The sequence below is a fragment of the Pezoporus wallicus genome, unplaced genomic scaffold (assembly GCF_028554395.1).
Source record: "Pezoporus wallicus isolate ANWC-B61680 ecotype Strahan unplaced genomic scaffold, APGP_CSIRO_Pwel_v1 contig_3710, whole genome shotgun sequence".
NCBI classification, from domain to species: domain Eukaryota; kingdom Metazoa; phylum Chordata; class Aves; order Psittaciformes; family Psittacidae; genus Pezoporus; species Pezoporus wallicus.
The window spans coordinates 2,911,470-2,927,139 of NW_026640315.1; the positions used below are offsets into that span (position 1 = coordinate 2,911,470).

The 15,670-nt window shown below is 44.3% G+C and overlaps 2 protein-coding genes and 1 long non-coding RNA gene across 4 annotated transcripts in view; 1 reads left to right on the forward strand and 2 right to left on the reverse strand.

The window, feature by feature from the left end:
* Window positions 1–3,097: 3,097 nt before the first annotated feature.
* LOC130604123 (sterile alpha motif domain-containing protein 9-like) lies at window positions 3,098–9,030 on the reverse strand. The gene is made up of 2 exons (XM_057418441.1): window positions 8,990–9,030; window positions 3,098–8,465 (listed from the first exon to the last, which is right to left on the reverse strand). Exons 1-2 carry the CDS (start codon window positions 8,991–8,993, stop codon window positions 3,811–3,813), a joined length of 4,659 nt encoding a protein of 1,552 aa, XP_057274424.1. The 5' UTR covers window positions 8,994–9,030; the 3' UTR covers window positions 3,098–3,810.
* A 5,032-nt stretch (window positions 9,031–14,062) lies between these two features.
* ERN1 (endoplasmic reticulum to nucleus signaling 1) overlaps window positions 14,063–15,670 on the reverse strand; it is a 31,924-nt gene continuing 30,316 nt past the window's right edge. For both annotated transcript variants that reach the window (XM_057418445.1, XM_057418446.1), the window contains 4 exons: window positions 15,543–15,670; window positions 15,075–15,198; window positions 14,841–14,908; window positions 14,063–14,629 (listed from right to left, as the gene is read on the reverse strand). In XM_057418445.1, coding sequence (XP_057274428.1) covers window positions 14,423–14,629; window positions 14,841–14,908; window positions 15,075–15,198; window positions 15,543–15,670 — 527 coding nt within the window. In that variant the 3' untranslated portion in view covers window positions 14,063–14,422. The remainder of the gene's footprint in view (window positions 14,630–14,840; window positions 14,909–15,074; window positions 15,199–15,542) is intronic.
* LOC130604150 (uncharacterized) lies at window positions 14,625–15,200 on the forward strand. The gene is made up of 2 exons (XR_008973384.1): window positions 14,625–14,975; window positions 15,145–15,200. It is a non-coding gene; the product is annotated as an uncharacterized LOC130604150 (long non-coding RNA).

The following is a 15,670-nucleotide window of genomic DNA, read 5'->3' on the forward strand; positions in this document are numbered from 1 at the left end:
ATTTGAGGGGCTTTTGACATCATTAGTGGCTAATTATATAGAAACTAGGTGTTGGGAAGATCACACTAGTGGGGCAACTGAACAGACACTTCAGTTTGTCAGCACATCTGAATTGCATAGAGTGGTTTCATGAGAGACCTGATGTTTCCATCAGTATTGCTTAGTTTAGAATTTTGAAGTGTTACCTGACACTGCAGAATTCACCCTACTAACATAAAACTTTTCAAGGGGATTGTATCTTCCCAGGCTTTAGAATAATTACACTTGAAGCCCATCTTGTGGCATCTTCTCTGCATCAGTTCTGTTACTCACGCTAAATTGCTTTGCAAAACTAGCTACATGCAAATTTTTGAATAATGTTGCATAGGTGTTTCTCCCTAGAAAAAGAAGGCAAGTTGTACAATAAAATTGTATAACTTATGTTTGCCTGTATTTCCTAAATCTTAACGGCAGATATGCATGAAAAACAGGGATACCTTGCTGTGAGGTCATTGTCCTATTAACAGAATGTATGTATCTTCTTTTTAACTTCTGTGGTCGGCCCTAGTTGATACTTAATGCAATGCTCTATACTAAGTTGGAATAAGTAACTGATTGCTTTGGCTGCTGAATTGCTTTGTGAAGTCTCAGTTTTGGAAGTGGTTGGATGATGACCTGCACTACTTGTACACCAGCTTGGCGATCAGTGGGGATAACTAAAGAATAGTGGTGTTTTTTAGTATTTTTTCAACAAAAAGTGCATTTGTCCATGGTAGATCCTAATGTGAGCTCTGGTAGAACATCATCTCTTTGTGAAGCTTTTAATGGCAATTAATTACAGTACTTCTCCCTAGAATAAAGTTTATTTTCTTTTGAGATGGGACCAAAACAATACAGGAATCAGAGCTTTCATATCCAGATGGGCATTCTTAAGTTGTAGCTCAACTTCTGATGCACCGTTACACCAGCTGTCCAGTCTAATGTGGTTCAGGAGTCTTCTTTCCCAGTTCTCATAAGGAGTACATGGAACAGTGAGTCATTTCACACTATTTCCTTTAGACTTCTGCTTAATAACACCCAAGTCACCTTCAGATTCTGGTCGCTGTGTGGCGAACCCAGACTCCAGACTGTTTTTACTACCTTCTTAAAGTACCTTAAAGCACGTGATGGAGTTGTGTCCCCTCTCAGTGTGTTGTAAAGGTGTTTTCTGTAACTTGATACTACTTTTGCGTAAGTAGTATGAAAGGGATGGGGTCATTGATCTTTTTCGAAAGACAGGTGGCAAAATACTGATGTTGAATCTAATTTGAGAAGTGAGAGACTGGTAAGTATGTGCATCATTTTAATGCATGCAAGTAATAGTAACAGTAACTAGCTTAATTTTATAGCATTCAGTTTACAAAGAAGATTCAAAGAAAATATGGAGCTGACTTTGCATCCATTGGGAACCTTCTATGAACTGTATGCTTCAGGAATGGATCACTGCACATATACAAGTCTGTAATGTGTGTCTGTCACTTTGTAACCGTCTCTGATTAAACAGAAGTGAACCACTGTTTCTGTCTATCTTTTTTTTTCTCCTCTTGAGAACCTTTCCAAAGTATTATTGCAACAAATGTTAGATCTTCGAAAGTGTGTGTAAGTATAAAATCCACCTTCTCTCCTGCTGTGGTTTGAATAACTTGGTACTATCTATCTGTCATTGTCTATAAATTGCAAAAACTCATTGACATGAGCTTTATCTTAAAGTGTTTTATACCCAGAGACAGCAAATGCATTCTGAATTCCCAACCTGTTACTTCCCTTTGGTGCTGGTCTGCTGTCCTTCTGCTGAACTGTCTATACAGAAAATTTGACTATTTAAGTTGTAAGAGTCAGGGAATATGGAGGAAAAGTATCTAAAAGTGTTTTTATAAAACTTGATAGAGTGTGCTGTTACATGGTCTGCTCTAAACTCATTTAGAGTGATAGGCTGGCAAGATGAGGTGGCTTTGAAGGTGAGTGTGTGTGTGCAACTTCTGCCTACAGGGTGAACAGATTACTCTGCTAGGCTGATTGGTCTCACTTTGCTACCACTGTTTACGCATAGGTTAATTTCTTAAGAGGTGGTGGAAGATAAACCCATTATTTTACTGCTATACCACCTGGAACAATTTGTGGTGTTAAGAATATATGTAATGAGGAGCAAGTAGAGGCCCCTTTAGGGAAGACTGCTGTTTTGCATCAGCTCTTCACTGGAGTTTGACCTCTGGCCCTTTTGGCTCTATGGAAATTTGGGTATTTGAAAAACAGGAGAGCTGGTTTGTCCTAAAAGCTGGCTGGAGCAAGGGGGGTTGTGTGTTTCTGGCTGGTTGAAGTACTCCCAGGTTTCATTTGCCACACCTGGGGAATTTGAATATGACTGGGTAAAGAGTAAGAAGGATGGGTCTGTACTTTCTGCCCTATAAGCCTCAGAGCAGCTTGTTTTGCACCATGGGAGCCCAAGTGCTAAGCTGTATGTTTATGCTTTTTCTCTTAATCTTATTTGTTTTCCGCAGGGCACAGGGGGAGGATCTTCACCTGGGGTGAAGCATTTGGATCTAAGCCTTTAGCTTGTAAGAGATAGAAATGGGTATATTTGCAAAGCAAGACCCCTACTTATGCCTCAAAAGGAAAGACTGGAGAGTTGGCAGTGGTGTGGGCTGCAGGGCAAGGGCTACTGATAGTATTGAATTGGGTGTCTGAGGGCAGAAAACAGCTTACAAGATGGACCCTCTTGGCCAAGCCCTCCAAGGGTTTGCTTTGCTGTGGAGTCTCCCACATGGAAGGCAAGGGAAAGAGACTGGTATGGCCTGGCCAGCAGTGGCAAACTTTGTTTCTGCTTCCTGAGGCCAAAGCCCGAATGTTTTGCCTAGATAGAATAATCTTTGGTTTGATCCTGTTTGTTCTGAATTTGCAGTGGCTTGCAATCCCTCCTACAGTTTCTTGCTGTGCCCCAGACCTTGGCCGAAGTTGGAAAAACCAAATCATACCTTGCTACTGTTAGAACTGCATCTTCAGGTAGGGTAATTTAAGCTCACATGGAAACGGTAATTCTTTGTAAAGAATGTTTATTAGAGTAAAACTTAAAGCCACATGGCAGGTTTTCTGGAAATTTTAGTCACAATATTGGCAACAATGTAAAACTCCAGAAAGAGCAGGCGTCTTTATTATAAGAAGCTTAATGGAATGTAATGGTTGCAGACACAGTGCTCACAAAAACTCCTTTGCATTTTTCACATTACTAAATCAGGCCAGACAGTATTTTCAAGCATACCTCTGGATGCAGTTAGATTTGGTCCTATACTTTGTGGACACTTAAACATAAACTGCAGGAGTTGTTTGGTCTATGAAATCATAACAATGCTTAGATACAATCTTTTTTTGCCATGATTGTTTCACTGCTGGAATGTGTCTGCACCTCTCTTCAGATACAGGTATGGTTTGTAATATTTACATGGAAAAGCAGTGTAAGAGTGATGGAAAATTTGAGACTTGTCATGTGTGCAAAGTTGGCTTAAAAATTGCTTACTTGCCCTCTGTGTTCCTGTAGTGGCAGTTGATAGATTTCATACATGGTACATGTTACTGAGCAAAGTATGCTGCGTTTGGGGACTCTAAAACTATCAAAATCTTCTGTTTCAAGGTGTATTTTTACTAGTAGGTTTCAGATGGTTTTAGGTACTTGGTCCTAATTGTAGTAGTTAGGTGTGATTACTTTGCTACCTGGTGTTCAGCCAGTGCAGCCCACTTGGTTTAAATGTGACAGACAGTGCTGTATCTTCCACCAGTGCAGTAGGCACCATAAACATACTAAATACCTTGTGTTCTGCTGATGGCTGCATTGTCTTCAACCTCAATATTGAAAGCAACAAGACCCTTAAATGAAAAGCCTAAATAGAAGGTCACATTTTCATTTCCAGGGGGCACTGAATCACGATGGAGCGGCAAGATAGAAAGCTCTTTCACGTGACCACGTATAAATAAATTTCGGTCCTTGGTCCAGCCAGAAACTCTTTTGAGAATGTCACGGATCTTGGCAATGTTCCATACAGTTCCATGGAGCCATTTCATTCTCTTCTCATCCAAAGACCCACTAATTAATTTATCAATTTTATTTTTGTGCACAATCTTACCTAAGCCATAACCTTTTCCCAGAAAAAAGGGGGTGTAGATTCTTTTCTTCCTGGTTGGAACATCCTTCATCTTAATGTCGTATAAACGTTTCAGGGTTTGAAGGGCTGAGTTTAGAATTTCATCTTTGTATGGGTTAGGCTCTTTGTCTAAGGCCTCATCTGGCCAGTACAACAAGGTGAGCAGAAAATGGGCACTTGCTGGAAAGGGTCTTTTTCCCTTAAAGAATCTTGCACTGAGGTCACGAAGAGTTTGTGCTGAAAGAAGTTTGGCTGATCCTGGTGCTAAGCATGATAATGTGATGTGGCACAAAATGTAATTGATCAGATCGTTGTCCTCCAGCCTGTCCCCAAGTAGATTTTCTGTATAGAAACTAAGGATGTTTTCTAGCTTTTCAGCTGACCTGGCCTCTTTCTTGTCTGTCAAGAATGACAGGATATTGGTGACATTGCCTCCACCGCTTTTATAAATATTCATGCGTCTCATCAGCTGGGTCTCAAAGGCACTGTTGCTGCCCTCCGTAAGTGATGTTGAAATGAAGAACTTGGCATATACCTCAGCCTGTCTTTTTAGCCATTTTCTGGGGTTATAAATTTGCTCTTCCTTTTCATCTCTTTCATCTTCCTCGTCCTTCTCTTGGTTTTTATCTGTTTGGAAGTAACTTAGGTCTTCTGAAATCCATTCCAGGGAGTTGTACAGGTTCTGGCGTAAGCCTTTTAAGCGGGAGTGAAGCTTTGCCCACATTTTTTCAATGTCCTTAGGAATGTAATCTGTGATCAGGTATTTCACAAGCTCTGAGTATTCCCCATGTGGATCTCTCTGAAATACATCAAGTGTGGACAGAAATTTAAGAAGGCGACATCCGACTTCTACTTCTCCAAAATAGCCAGCGTTGTTCATACTGTCATGTTCTGCTTTTGCAGCCTGTTGTGCAGCCCTGAAGCATTTCATAGCTTTAAGAGCAATTTCTATCTTTTGAATGACACTTTGGGGAGTGTCCTCATGTGTCATTTTGTCCACAGTGAAATTAAACCATTTCCTGTAGACTTGACCTTCTGTATCTAAAATATAAGAATCATTTGGCATACGAGATTTTGCAACCCCTGCCCAGTGTTCTGCATCTTCAAACTTTTCATTGTTGTAATGTAGTCTGGCAAGCTGCTGGGCAAAAAAGGGATCTTTTCCAAGGAGCTCATAGGCAGCTTTTAAAATAGCTATAGCTTTTTCACAGTCTTCAGCTTTACAGACGTGTTCAATGAACGGGGAGAACAGAGTGTCAGTAGCATCACCCCTGCTTCTTTTATCGCGTCGAATAAACAGATCTCTGATGAACTTTATGAATTCATCTCGTCCAAATCTGTTTTCAAAGAGTGGCTTTTCCTGAAGAAGAGTCATTGCAAGTTGACTCTGAGGTTCATTCCCTGAAAGCTGATGCAGAATTTCTTTTGCAACCAGACAGTGTATTATCCGAACAGATGAAATATAGGTGGTGCTTTCCCTTAGCTCAATAAAAATCATTCTTACTTGTTCACTCAAGTGACTTTTAAAATCATATGCTCTTAATTTCCTCTCTGCATATGCCCCCAGTCCCAGAAAAGCCTCACAGTGTGACAGTGAAATATATGAATTAGGTACATAAAAGTTAAGCAGAGCCACATAGCGCATCAGGCACGTATCACGAGAAGAACGGTCTATGTCTTGCAGTATGTGCCCTACAAAGTCTCTCACGTATGTTTCATTGAACTCCTCGCACATCAGGACAAACGTGAGTATGAATTCGGGCTTGACATCTTTCTGCTTCAGTTTTTCAAGTTTGGTTCTGAACAGACTTTTCTCTGAGTCTGTCAGCTTGTGAGTGACAGCAACTGTGTCCAGTGGAGAAGCCTTACAGAGCCTTTCAGGATCATTGGATCGTCTGCAGCACATGAGGATGAAGTAAGGTCTGGGGGAAATAATTTTCCTAGTTGTTGTTACAGCATCCATTAACTCATTCCTTAGTTCTTCTAGATACTCTTCTTCATAATCTTCAATCAGGAGAAGCACCGGAAGACAATGACTGATGTCCTTTTCTTCATAGTCTCTGAATACAAGTGCATGCTCACAGACAGTTGCAGGTGAATATGAGGTTTTGATAACAGCACATCTTAAGTCCTTTCTTCTTTTCCACAGAACTTGCCGTGCTATTGTGCTTCCACCACTTCCAGGGTGGTGAAATACCTTCAGTTTAGGCACCGAACAATTGAGTCCGCTTCCTCGTAAAATGTCATCCAGCAGTTTGCTGGCATCTTTGCACGCTTCACGTTCAATGATTTCCCCACAGCGCCTTTTGTCAGCAAGCCAGAAGTTCTCCCAGATGATTTTTCTTCCTTTGTAAAAATTTTGTTCTATTTCTTGTATTTCTTTTTCAGTCAAAAGATCTAACTTGATATCATCACATTGGTCAACACAAAGGATTTCTAGGGAAAACAGTTTCTCTTCTTCCAGCAAGGGAAGGGTGCATAGCCCTCTAGTAGAAACTGGCAGGTGTCTGGGTTGTGCTGTTGAAGGCAGCATTGCTTGAATGGTGGCATCTACGTGACTTAGCTTCATGCCCACAATGCTGCATTGTTCCAGTGTCTCAATGCTGCAGGATGCCTGAGCTAGATTAGCCCATTTCCCATAATTTTCTTTGGACTCTGCAATGCAAACAATGTACTCTGTGCCATTCATCTCCGTGTAGAATTCCTGAAAAGTATCCACAAGTGGTTTCTGCACTGGTGATAGCAATAGGAAGAGCACAATGAAAGACCGCTTTGGCAGGATCTCGTCACAGATACGAGTAATTGCTTTCTTCAGGTATTTTTTCCTTGTTCTAATCCACGTATTTTCATCACAAGGTTTTTCATCCCCAAGGAAGTCACTGCGCCCGTTGCAGAATACCCAGCTGGTCTGGTCAAACAGGCACAGATGTTTCTGAGAGGCAGGGTTGCCAGTCTTGCTTTCTTTGGAAAAATCCTGTAAAAAATAAGACCTTGTTGCGTGGTGTTCTTTGTACTTGCTATAGAGCCCTGACACGTTGGAATGTTCATCGAAGTCAAAGACGCAGAAGATGTTCAAGCGCATTAAGAAGTTGATATAGGTCAGATTATCCTTTTCACATCTGTTTGTGACAAGGATGTACCGCAGGGAATCATCCATGTAGCTTTTGCCATCGTTCAGTAGAATGGCTAACTTCCTTCCTAAATTTTGAGATACTTCTGTATGTACTTCTGTGCTGGAGAGCTCAGCTTTTTCTCTTTGAGCATCCCTGTCTTGTATACCCTGAATAAAAGTAGCTAGATTGTTGGGTTTTACTGGTTCAGACTTGGCCCCCAGTCTCTGATAGATAGCTTTCTCTTTTGTGAGAGTCACCTTCTGGCTCTCTTCATTGTACTTTGGCAAATATACTTCAAAAAAGCTGTTCTTTACTAAACTGGATGTTGGTTCAATGTCAACCTCCACCACAAATCTTTGGTCCTGAGAGTCTTTCGAAATCACTTCAACAAAAACAGGTGCGTGAATACATTTCCGTGCAATTTCTTGTTTGTTTTCTTGAAAACACTTTTCTATATGATTTAATGCATCAGTGTAGCATTCCCGCTCTTTGACCTTTACACCAACAATCTGCCCGTGTTTGTAGCCCTTGTCCTCAACACTGTCCATGATGCCAAAATGGATGGTGCCGTTTGTTCGAATGTTCATGCAGGCTGAAGCAAATCGTATCACTTCACAGGCAAACTTTGATTGCAGTTGATTTTTGTTCAGTTCTGCAGCAATGGCAAAAGATTTGTATTCATGGCAAGGAGTGATCAGATCACTGACTCCTGATTCCGGAGCAAGAACTCTGTCTTTCACATATTTGAAATTGGTATCCTGACTTTTAAATGGTCGACAGTTGCTGAGCTCTAAAAAGTCATCGTCACCATGTTTAAGTTGGGAGCTCCTTCTCCTTTGTTTCTTGCTAGAAGGAGCAGCTGTGTGGTTTCTGCTGGGTTTATCCTGAGCAGGGGCATCTGTGGAGCTCACCGGCTCTGTCTGCGCTTTGGTTCTCTCGGGTGCTTTGCTGCTGGAGTTCTTGCCTTGCTGTGCGTTTTCCTGGAGCTGCAGAAGTTCATTCCTCTTGCGGATTAACATGTGGATTTGGCCAGCCTTCATACCTATGCCTTTGAGGAAAGAGTCATCCAGTTCCATTAGTGCTGGACCTGTCACTTCTTCCGCATGTAGTTTTTCTATGTACTCTGTCTTGATTCCAGTAGATTCCAGCCAACACTGGACGTGGTTCTCATCCCATTTGTTCACAGGTAATGTTCTGTAATCTGGAAGTTAGAGTTCTGTGTTAGTAGTGCAAGCTAAAAACGTCAACATACGTCACAGGCAGCATGATTCTTGCAAGACTGGCCATATTGAATGCAAGATTCTTACTACTAGTCACAGTGAGAGACTTTGTCTTCTCAAGTATGTCAGTTCTGATGACTAAAACCAACCTTAACATTAACTAAAAGCAGTCTTGGGCAGTGGTCAAGACTAATAAATCAGTGAAGCGGGAAACCATGAGGAGGGCTTGGAAGTGATCCTCAGAGGGAGTCATGGGAATAACACAGAATGTTTTTCTTTTAAGGGAATGATGGGATAAGGTTATCAGAACTGACAGGAATGAGTTCTCAAGACTTTTCGGGTAGGTCATTTACCCACTTGAGTCTGTTTATTTCTATGAAGGTAGAATCAATACAGTCCTTATGGTGATGTCAAGAGTACTGATCAGTTTCCCCATTAGAGATGAGCAGGTACTAAAAAGCAAACTGCTATGTATGAAGTAGACACTTTTCAAGAGATCACATACCCATTGCCTTTGAAGAGGGAAGTCCTGCTGTTAGCAAACAAAACCCTAGAGGGGGGGGAAAAATACCTGTGTTCAGATTTACAGTTAACATTCCCGTGTTAAAGCTGATGTTATTTGCTGTTTTCCCAACCTCCCCCCCCCCCAGCTCTGATGCTCACTGGATTTACCAATAAGCAATTCCAATTGCTGCCCAACCCCACAAGCTTTTACCTTCTAGTGGGGTGTCCTTGCCTGATACATGACATTCTCTGCCTTGCTCAGGCTCTGGTTACAGGGATACAGAGGTGGACTGTACTGCAGAGGGGACCATGCTACATTTGCCTTCTCAGCATCACACCAGGAGTGTCTGATTCACGTAGTCAGCAGTAGCCATCCCTGAGCTATGGACTACTAGGTAACAACGGTCACAGTGAAAAGTGTGTGGTGGTGGTGGTCTCTCTTAGTGCAGTGAGAGCTCACCTCTGCAGGCTGAGAACAGCCAGCTCCATCCTTGCAACTTGTGGTACAACAGTGCCACTCACCGACTGACTTAAGGTGCAAGGAAGAGCAGTGACCAGCACAGCCAGTGTAAAAGGTAGTTGTGGGGCTCTGTGCAATCTCCTTACAAGGTCAAGTACAGAAGTTGTAACTGAGGGAATGCAGTGAGCAGACGCTGGCCAGGACCTCTTGGCAAGAGGTGAGTTCAACAGCTGGTCCAGGAGAATGGGGAAGGACTGGAGCAAGCTCTTGGCAAGAGGTGAGTTCAACTCGGGGAGCTGCGGGAGCTCTGTGGTCAGTGGCGCTCTCTGAGGTAAGGTAAAAGAAGGGCAGGAAACGGAGTCCTGACTCCTGGTGCAGCCTTTGCCGTGAAACGGAACAAGAATGTCTGCAGGAGTGGCCTTTTGGTGCCTTGGCCACCGCAGCACCTCCCAGGGCTGTGCAATGATGGTGTTTGGGGTGAAAACCCCCCTCTCCCATCGCTTGTCTTCTGCCAGCACCGCTATGACAGCAGATACTGGGGCGGTGCTTTGTGGGAAAACGAAACTGGCGGGGAAAGAGAAACTGGGGGGGGGGCGCCTGCGTGCACTCCAGTGGGGCCAGGGACAATTGGCTGTGTGGCTCGGCAGGGATGGAGCCGTGGATGTGTGTTGGCCCAGCAACCACCCAAGCAGCTCAGGTCGTCCCATTTGCTGCTGCTAAGCAGTGTTTTTCCCGAGGGGATGGAGCCGGGGGGGGGGGGGGGGGTATGGCTCTGGGGAGGCGGCTGTGCGGGGGGTCCTTGCCTTTCTGAGGCTTGCTGCCAGGCTGAGAATAACCGATCACTCCCCCTCACCTCCCCATGCAGCCCCCCAGTGCTTACCTTACCGAGCCTGCAGGTAATGGAACTGTCTCCAGTGCTCTGGACTGCCCGATCCTGCCTGCAGGGAAGTTGTTCCAGAGGAGGCGAGGGAGGGAAAATGCTCCAGCCTGCTTCAGTGCACCATAGGAAAAGGAGTCTGAGCCCTGTGGATGGCTGCAGCGCTCTGTGGGTCTGCAATAGTGCAGCTGCTACCTGGCAGTAGGGAGGGGAGCTGCTTTAGAGGAACATTCCTGTTCCCCTGACAGGTCTCCACTCTTTCTCAGCAGTGCTGTTGCTGGGTGGTGCTGCTTGCTTCACTCATCCTTGCCACCGGGCTGGGTTCCTGTGCCGGGAAGGGTGCGGTTGGTTTGGGTTGGTTGGTCAGGATCATCCAACCCCTCACAGGCAGGAATAGAACGGCAGAGCTTGTGACACGTGGGGCTCGCAGGCTTTAGCTTTCCTGTAAATCACGTGGTCATTTAGCACCTCTGTTTCACAACATGCTATTTGATCAGAGTGCATCACTGCTCCTGTTCACAGAGGGGCATTGTTCTGGTGCATTTACAGGGCTGGTCACCCACCTGGGGCGCCTCAGAACAAGGAAATGAGGATCCCTGCCCTGCAGGGAGGGTCACTGCTCCCAGAACAAGAATGTAGGTGGTGTCTGTCCGTATCTGGGTGCCCATGTCCAGCTGTGCATCTGTGCCTGCATCTGTCTCTTGTGTATCCATCCCTGTATCTGTCTGTGTCATTGTTTATACATCTCTATGTGTCTGCTTCTGTCTGTCCATCCATCTCTATCTGCCTCTCCATCCTTGTCCATCTGCATATCAGTCTGTCTCCACCCATCAGCCTGTCCATTTGTCTGTCTCTCTCTGCCCATCCCTCCATCTGTCCGTCCTTCTCCTTGTTCATTGGTTTGCCTATCCATTCACTTGTCTCTGTCACTATGTTTATCCTTTTCCCTGTCCCTCCTTCTGTCAGTCCATCCATCCCTTTTTCTGTCTGTCCTCTCTGTTGGTTTGTCAGTCTGACCATTTGTCTATCTGTCTGTCCATCCATCTTTCCATCCATTTATCTGTCTCTGTCCGTTTGTCCATATGTCTGCCTGTCCATCCATCCGTCTTGCTGTGTGTCCTCTCTGTTGGTTTGTCTGTCAGTCTGGCCATTTGTCTTTGTCCTGTTGGTTTGTCTGTCTGCCCATCTGTCAGTCCTATCCATCTGTCTTTCCGTCCATCCTTCCATCTGTCAGTCGGTCTCTTTGGCCCTTCTCTTTGTTGGTCAGTCTGGCTGTTTGTCCATCTGTTTTTCTGTCCTTCTCTCTGTCCATCAGTCTGTCCGTCTGTCCTTCCATCCATTTTTCTATCAGTCCATCTGTCCATGTGCCTGTCCATCCCTCAGTGTTTCCATCCATCCATTTATCCATCTTTTCCTCTCTCCGTCAGTCCATCAGTCTGTCGTCAGTTTGTCTGTCTGTCCATCTGTGTGTCTGTCTGGCTGTCCTCTCCACCTGACCATTTGTCCATCTGTCTGTTTGTCCATCCATCCGTTTCTGTGTGCCCTTCTCTTGGTTGGTCTGTCAGTCTGGCTGTTTGTCCATCTGTCCTTCCATCTGTCCATCCCTCGGTTTGTCCGTTCATCCATCTGTCCTTCTCTCCATCCATCCGTTTGTCCATCCTTCCATCAAGTCTTTCTCCCATCAGTCCATCTGTCCATCAGTCCATCTGTATGTCCAGTATCTGTCCATCCCTCTGTATGTCCTTCTGTCAGTCCATCCATCTCTCCATTCCTCTGTCCATGGTCCTTGACCTCTGTCCGTCATCCATCTTTGTCCTTTCATTTGTTTCTCCTTCCATCTGTCTGTCCCTCCATCCTGTCCGCTGTCTGTCCATCGTCCTCCCTGTCAGTCTGTCTGTATGTCAGTTTGTCAGTCCATCTGTTTGTCCAACAGATGGACAGACAATGGTCAGACAGACAGATGGACGGACAGACTGAGACAGATATACAAATGGATGGACTGACAGACAAACTGACAGGACAAAGATGAGAGAAGAACAGAGGGATGAGGGAGAGAGATGGAGAGACAGGCTGGCAGATGGACATAGGACAGGCAGACAGATGGACTGGACTGACATACAGACAGACTGAAGGACACACACACGGGGATGGACAGATGGACAAGCAGTCCATCCGCCCTTTAGTCTGCTTGTTCATCTCTTTTTCCCAGCACCTGTCATTCTATCTGTCCATCAGTTTATTGTCTGTCCATTGTCCCTCCCCCCCGACTCTGCCTGTTGTCTGTCTTGGTCCATGTGTTGTCTCTCTCTGTGTCTCTGTCCATTTGCCCTGGGTGTGTGTCAGTGCGTTTGTGTGTGGTTTCCTGCAGCAGCCCCTGTTCTGGGACAGGACATGGTGGCTGCAAGCCCTGCACAGCAGTGGCACGTTCTTACCTCCTTCCTCTGTGGCTGTCTCCAGGCCTGGTTCCAAAGCTGTGCTGGCCGCACATGCACCAGTGGCTCATTGCTGTGGGCACACCCCAGCACTGACAGCAGCAGTGTTGGTTTTTTCCAATCTGAGTACAAGTCTTTATTTAATAGGCTTACAAAAGAGCTTTTCACAAGGAGTACAAAAATATGAAATAGGCTTTGACTCTTCCTAGGTAAAACTACCATTGGTTTGCTTCAGACTTTAGAAACGGGTAATTCACGCCATTGGCATCTTGTACATTGTAAAATGAGGAAAGAAAACTTCCCATAAAATAGCTGTACGTACCCAGTCCTACTGTCCATATTTACAGTACATACAGTACTGTCGATTATTGATAAGTTTAAGACACAATGGCTCTGTCATACAAATTCCCGCTTTATAATTTATCCTTTAAGGAATTCCACTGAAAGATGCAGTACTGCTTTCTTCTTCCAGTTATAACATCATTAAGTATCAACACTAACCTGATTAAGACTGATTTGGCATGCTTTGTACTTGTACCACTTGGATCCAATACCACTTTGTAGTAAAAATTAAATAAATATAAATATGTTAAATAAATATATTCTAAAGGAACACCCCACTTCCATTAGAATTCAGCATTTCTTCTTCCTTTGCACATGATCAATGCTTTGTCACAGCTTTTGGGCCAGAGAAAAGAAATACTGCATCTTTAAAACCAGAGGCTTGATGTAATCCACAACCTGCAAACAGGAAAGGGGGGGGGGGTTCTTTTACAGCTTTATCATACCCATTAAAACCAGGGCCTCTCCTTGTCTCCTATTTAGCTCCTTTTTCCCCAGGACTTGTCTTACCTCTGGCTCTGGTGCTCCTGCTTCACAGGCCCACGACACTTGCTGTAGGTAAATCATGGTTAGCCACCATGAGCAGCTCACAGCTGGCAGCAGTGTATGCTCTAATGTCACTGCCTAGATCTGATACTGTGATTTAAGTCAAGTTCAAGCTGTTCTGTAAATACTGGTTGATAATTAAACAATGGGGCTTATTTTCAAAGGTAAACCTTTAACAGCTTTCTCAAGTCAGTATGTTTTAGAACTTCATCATATCTGCTCAGCTATAAGGGACTTTCCAGGTTAGTACTGATAAAGCAGAAATGGTACTCTCTCTACTGGTTTTGGATAATCATAAACCCCTTTATGATCACTGTGGTGTGCCTAATGCGTAACTTGGCAGTAGTGCAATGGCAGGTTCTGGCGATTTGCTACAACTAAAAGGCTCCTTTTGCAGATCCCAGTCCCTAGCAATGCTATGATTTCAATCACTGTATTTGATTCTTTGCAGTAAAACACATCGGTTATAAGATCACAACAGTACAGGGATATTGGGTGATGGTTATATCCAGCTTTTGCTCTCCATTTTTACCATCTTGAGAATAACTCCATCACCAGGGTTCATTGCTTTTCTGAAGTTACCACTTGCTCCTTGGGCTCCCACCATCTCCTGGTCCAGCGCAGGCAGAGGTACAAGGCACTTTTTGGAAGCTTGGTTTCTTCAAAGAGAGAGAATTCAGCTCTTTGGTCCCTCTTTTCCCTGCTGAAGGTAGGCCTGTGTCACAGCCCTGTGCTTGGAATGTTGGTCCTAGAGAAGGAAATTCCATCCCCCTCATCTCAAACAGTGTCTCCCGCAAGGCTCAGCTCTGCAGAGTCCTCATCATAGTAATGCTGAAAGAGTCTTTCGTGGCAGCAGATGTGCATAGCGTGGTAGGTGTGTAGGAGCAGCTGAGGGAAACGAGCTGTAAAGTAACATACAAAGTCATCTGGAATGGAGCCCAGGGTCTCTTGCACTTCAGGAGGCAGTTCTCTGTAATGGTGCTTCTGTATGGGAAAAAGAACAGGGAAATGCTCAGTCAGGGAGGGTCCCTTCACAGATCCTCTTTAAACAGAGCTGTCTCCCATGGACAAAGTAACTGCCTGCTAGTTGACTGTAAAGGAGCTCAATACCTCAATCAAGGTAAGACAAGCAGACTGACAGGAAATGGAGGCAGAAGTCTAGTGTGCATGTGGCTTAGGGGACAAGGTCCTTTACCTTATTCCTCATTGCCCTCAGAAGATCCCGCACGGACCCTCCTTTGTAGGATCTGAATTTTCGAAGATCTGCAAAAGAAATGACAGGATTTCTGCTTGTGCTTTGGTGCAGTTTTAGTTGCTGGCTTCAAGTCAAGTCTGTTTGCCCACAGTCATGTGCACACATGGATGTTTTGACACATAAACACATACTTTATTGTTAGCAAAGTGCTACTTCAGATTAAAGGGCCATTACCTGTCTGAAGAGGGACAGTGATGTGCTCTCTCCAGTCCAGTTTCACCACCTCTCTTCCACCTCTTTCTAGCTGCTTGACTATAGGACCATCTAAAGATTCTTTCTCTATCCGGTCACTAACATCCTAGAAGAGACATTCAGGTTAGTTTTTGTTTTCAGCTTTTCCAGCTTTTCCCCAGCAATTTAAAATTGTCCTGATAATGGGGTTATGATTCTACTTCATGATAACATGTAATATTATGCTTGGGACTGGGACACAAAAGTTTCTGGGATGATGCTACCAAAGCATCACAGAGTAGAACATGATACCGCCTGGCTATTACACCTTGGCTTCTTCGTTCCTCGTAATAACATTGTGGAGTCTGTCACCTCAAACGTCCACAAAGCGAGGAGAGGCTGAATTCAAGACCTGAATAAGGTGCCTACAGGCATCTTTACTAAGAAAAGATAGAAAAGGTCAAAACAAACCTGAAAAAACTGGAGCTGCTTTTCTAGACTCCAAAAGAAAGGGTGTTTCAGCACACAGCTGGCAGACGGACGTTTCTGAGGGTCCATGCTTATCATCTGCTCTATTAAATCACGAGCGACTATGTCTT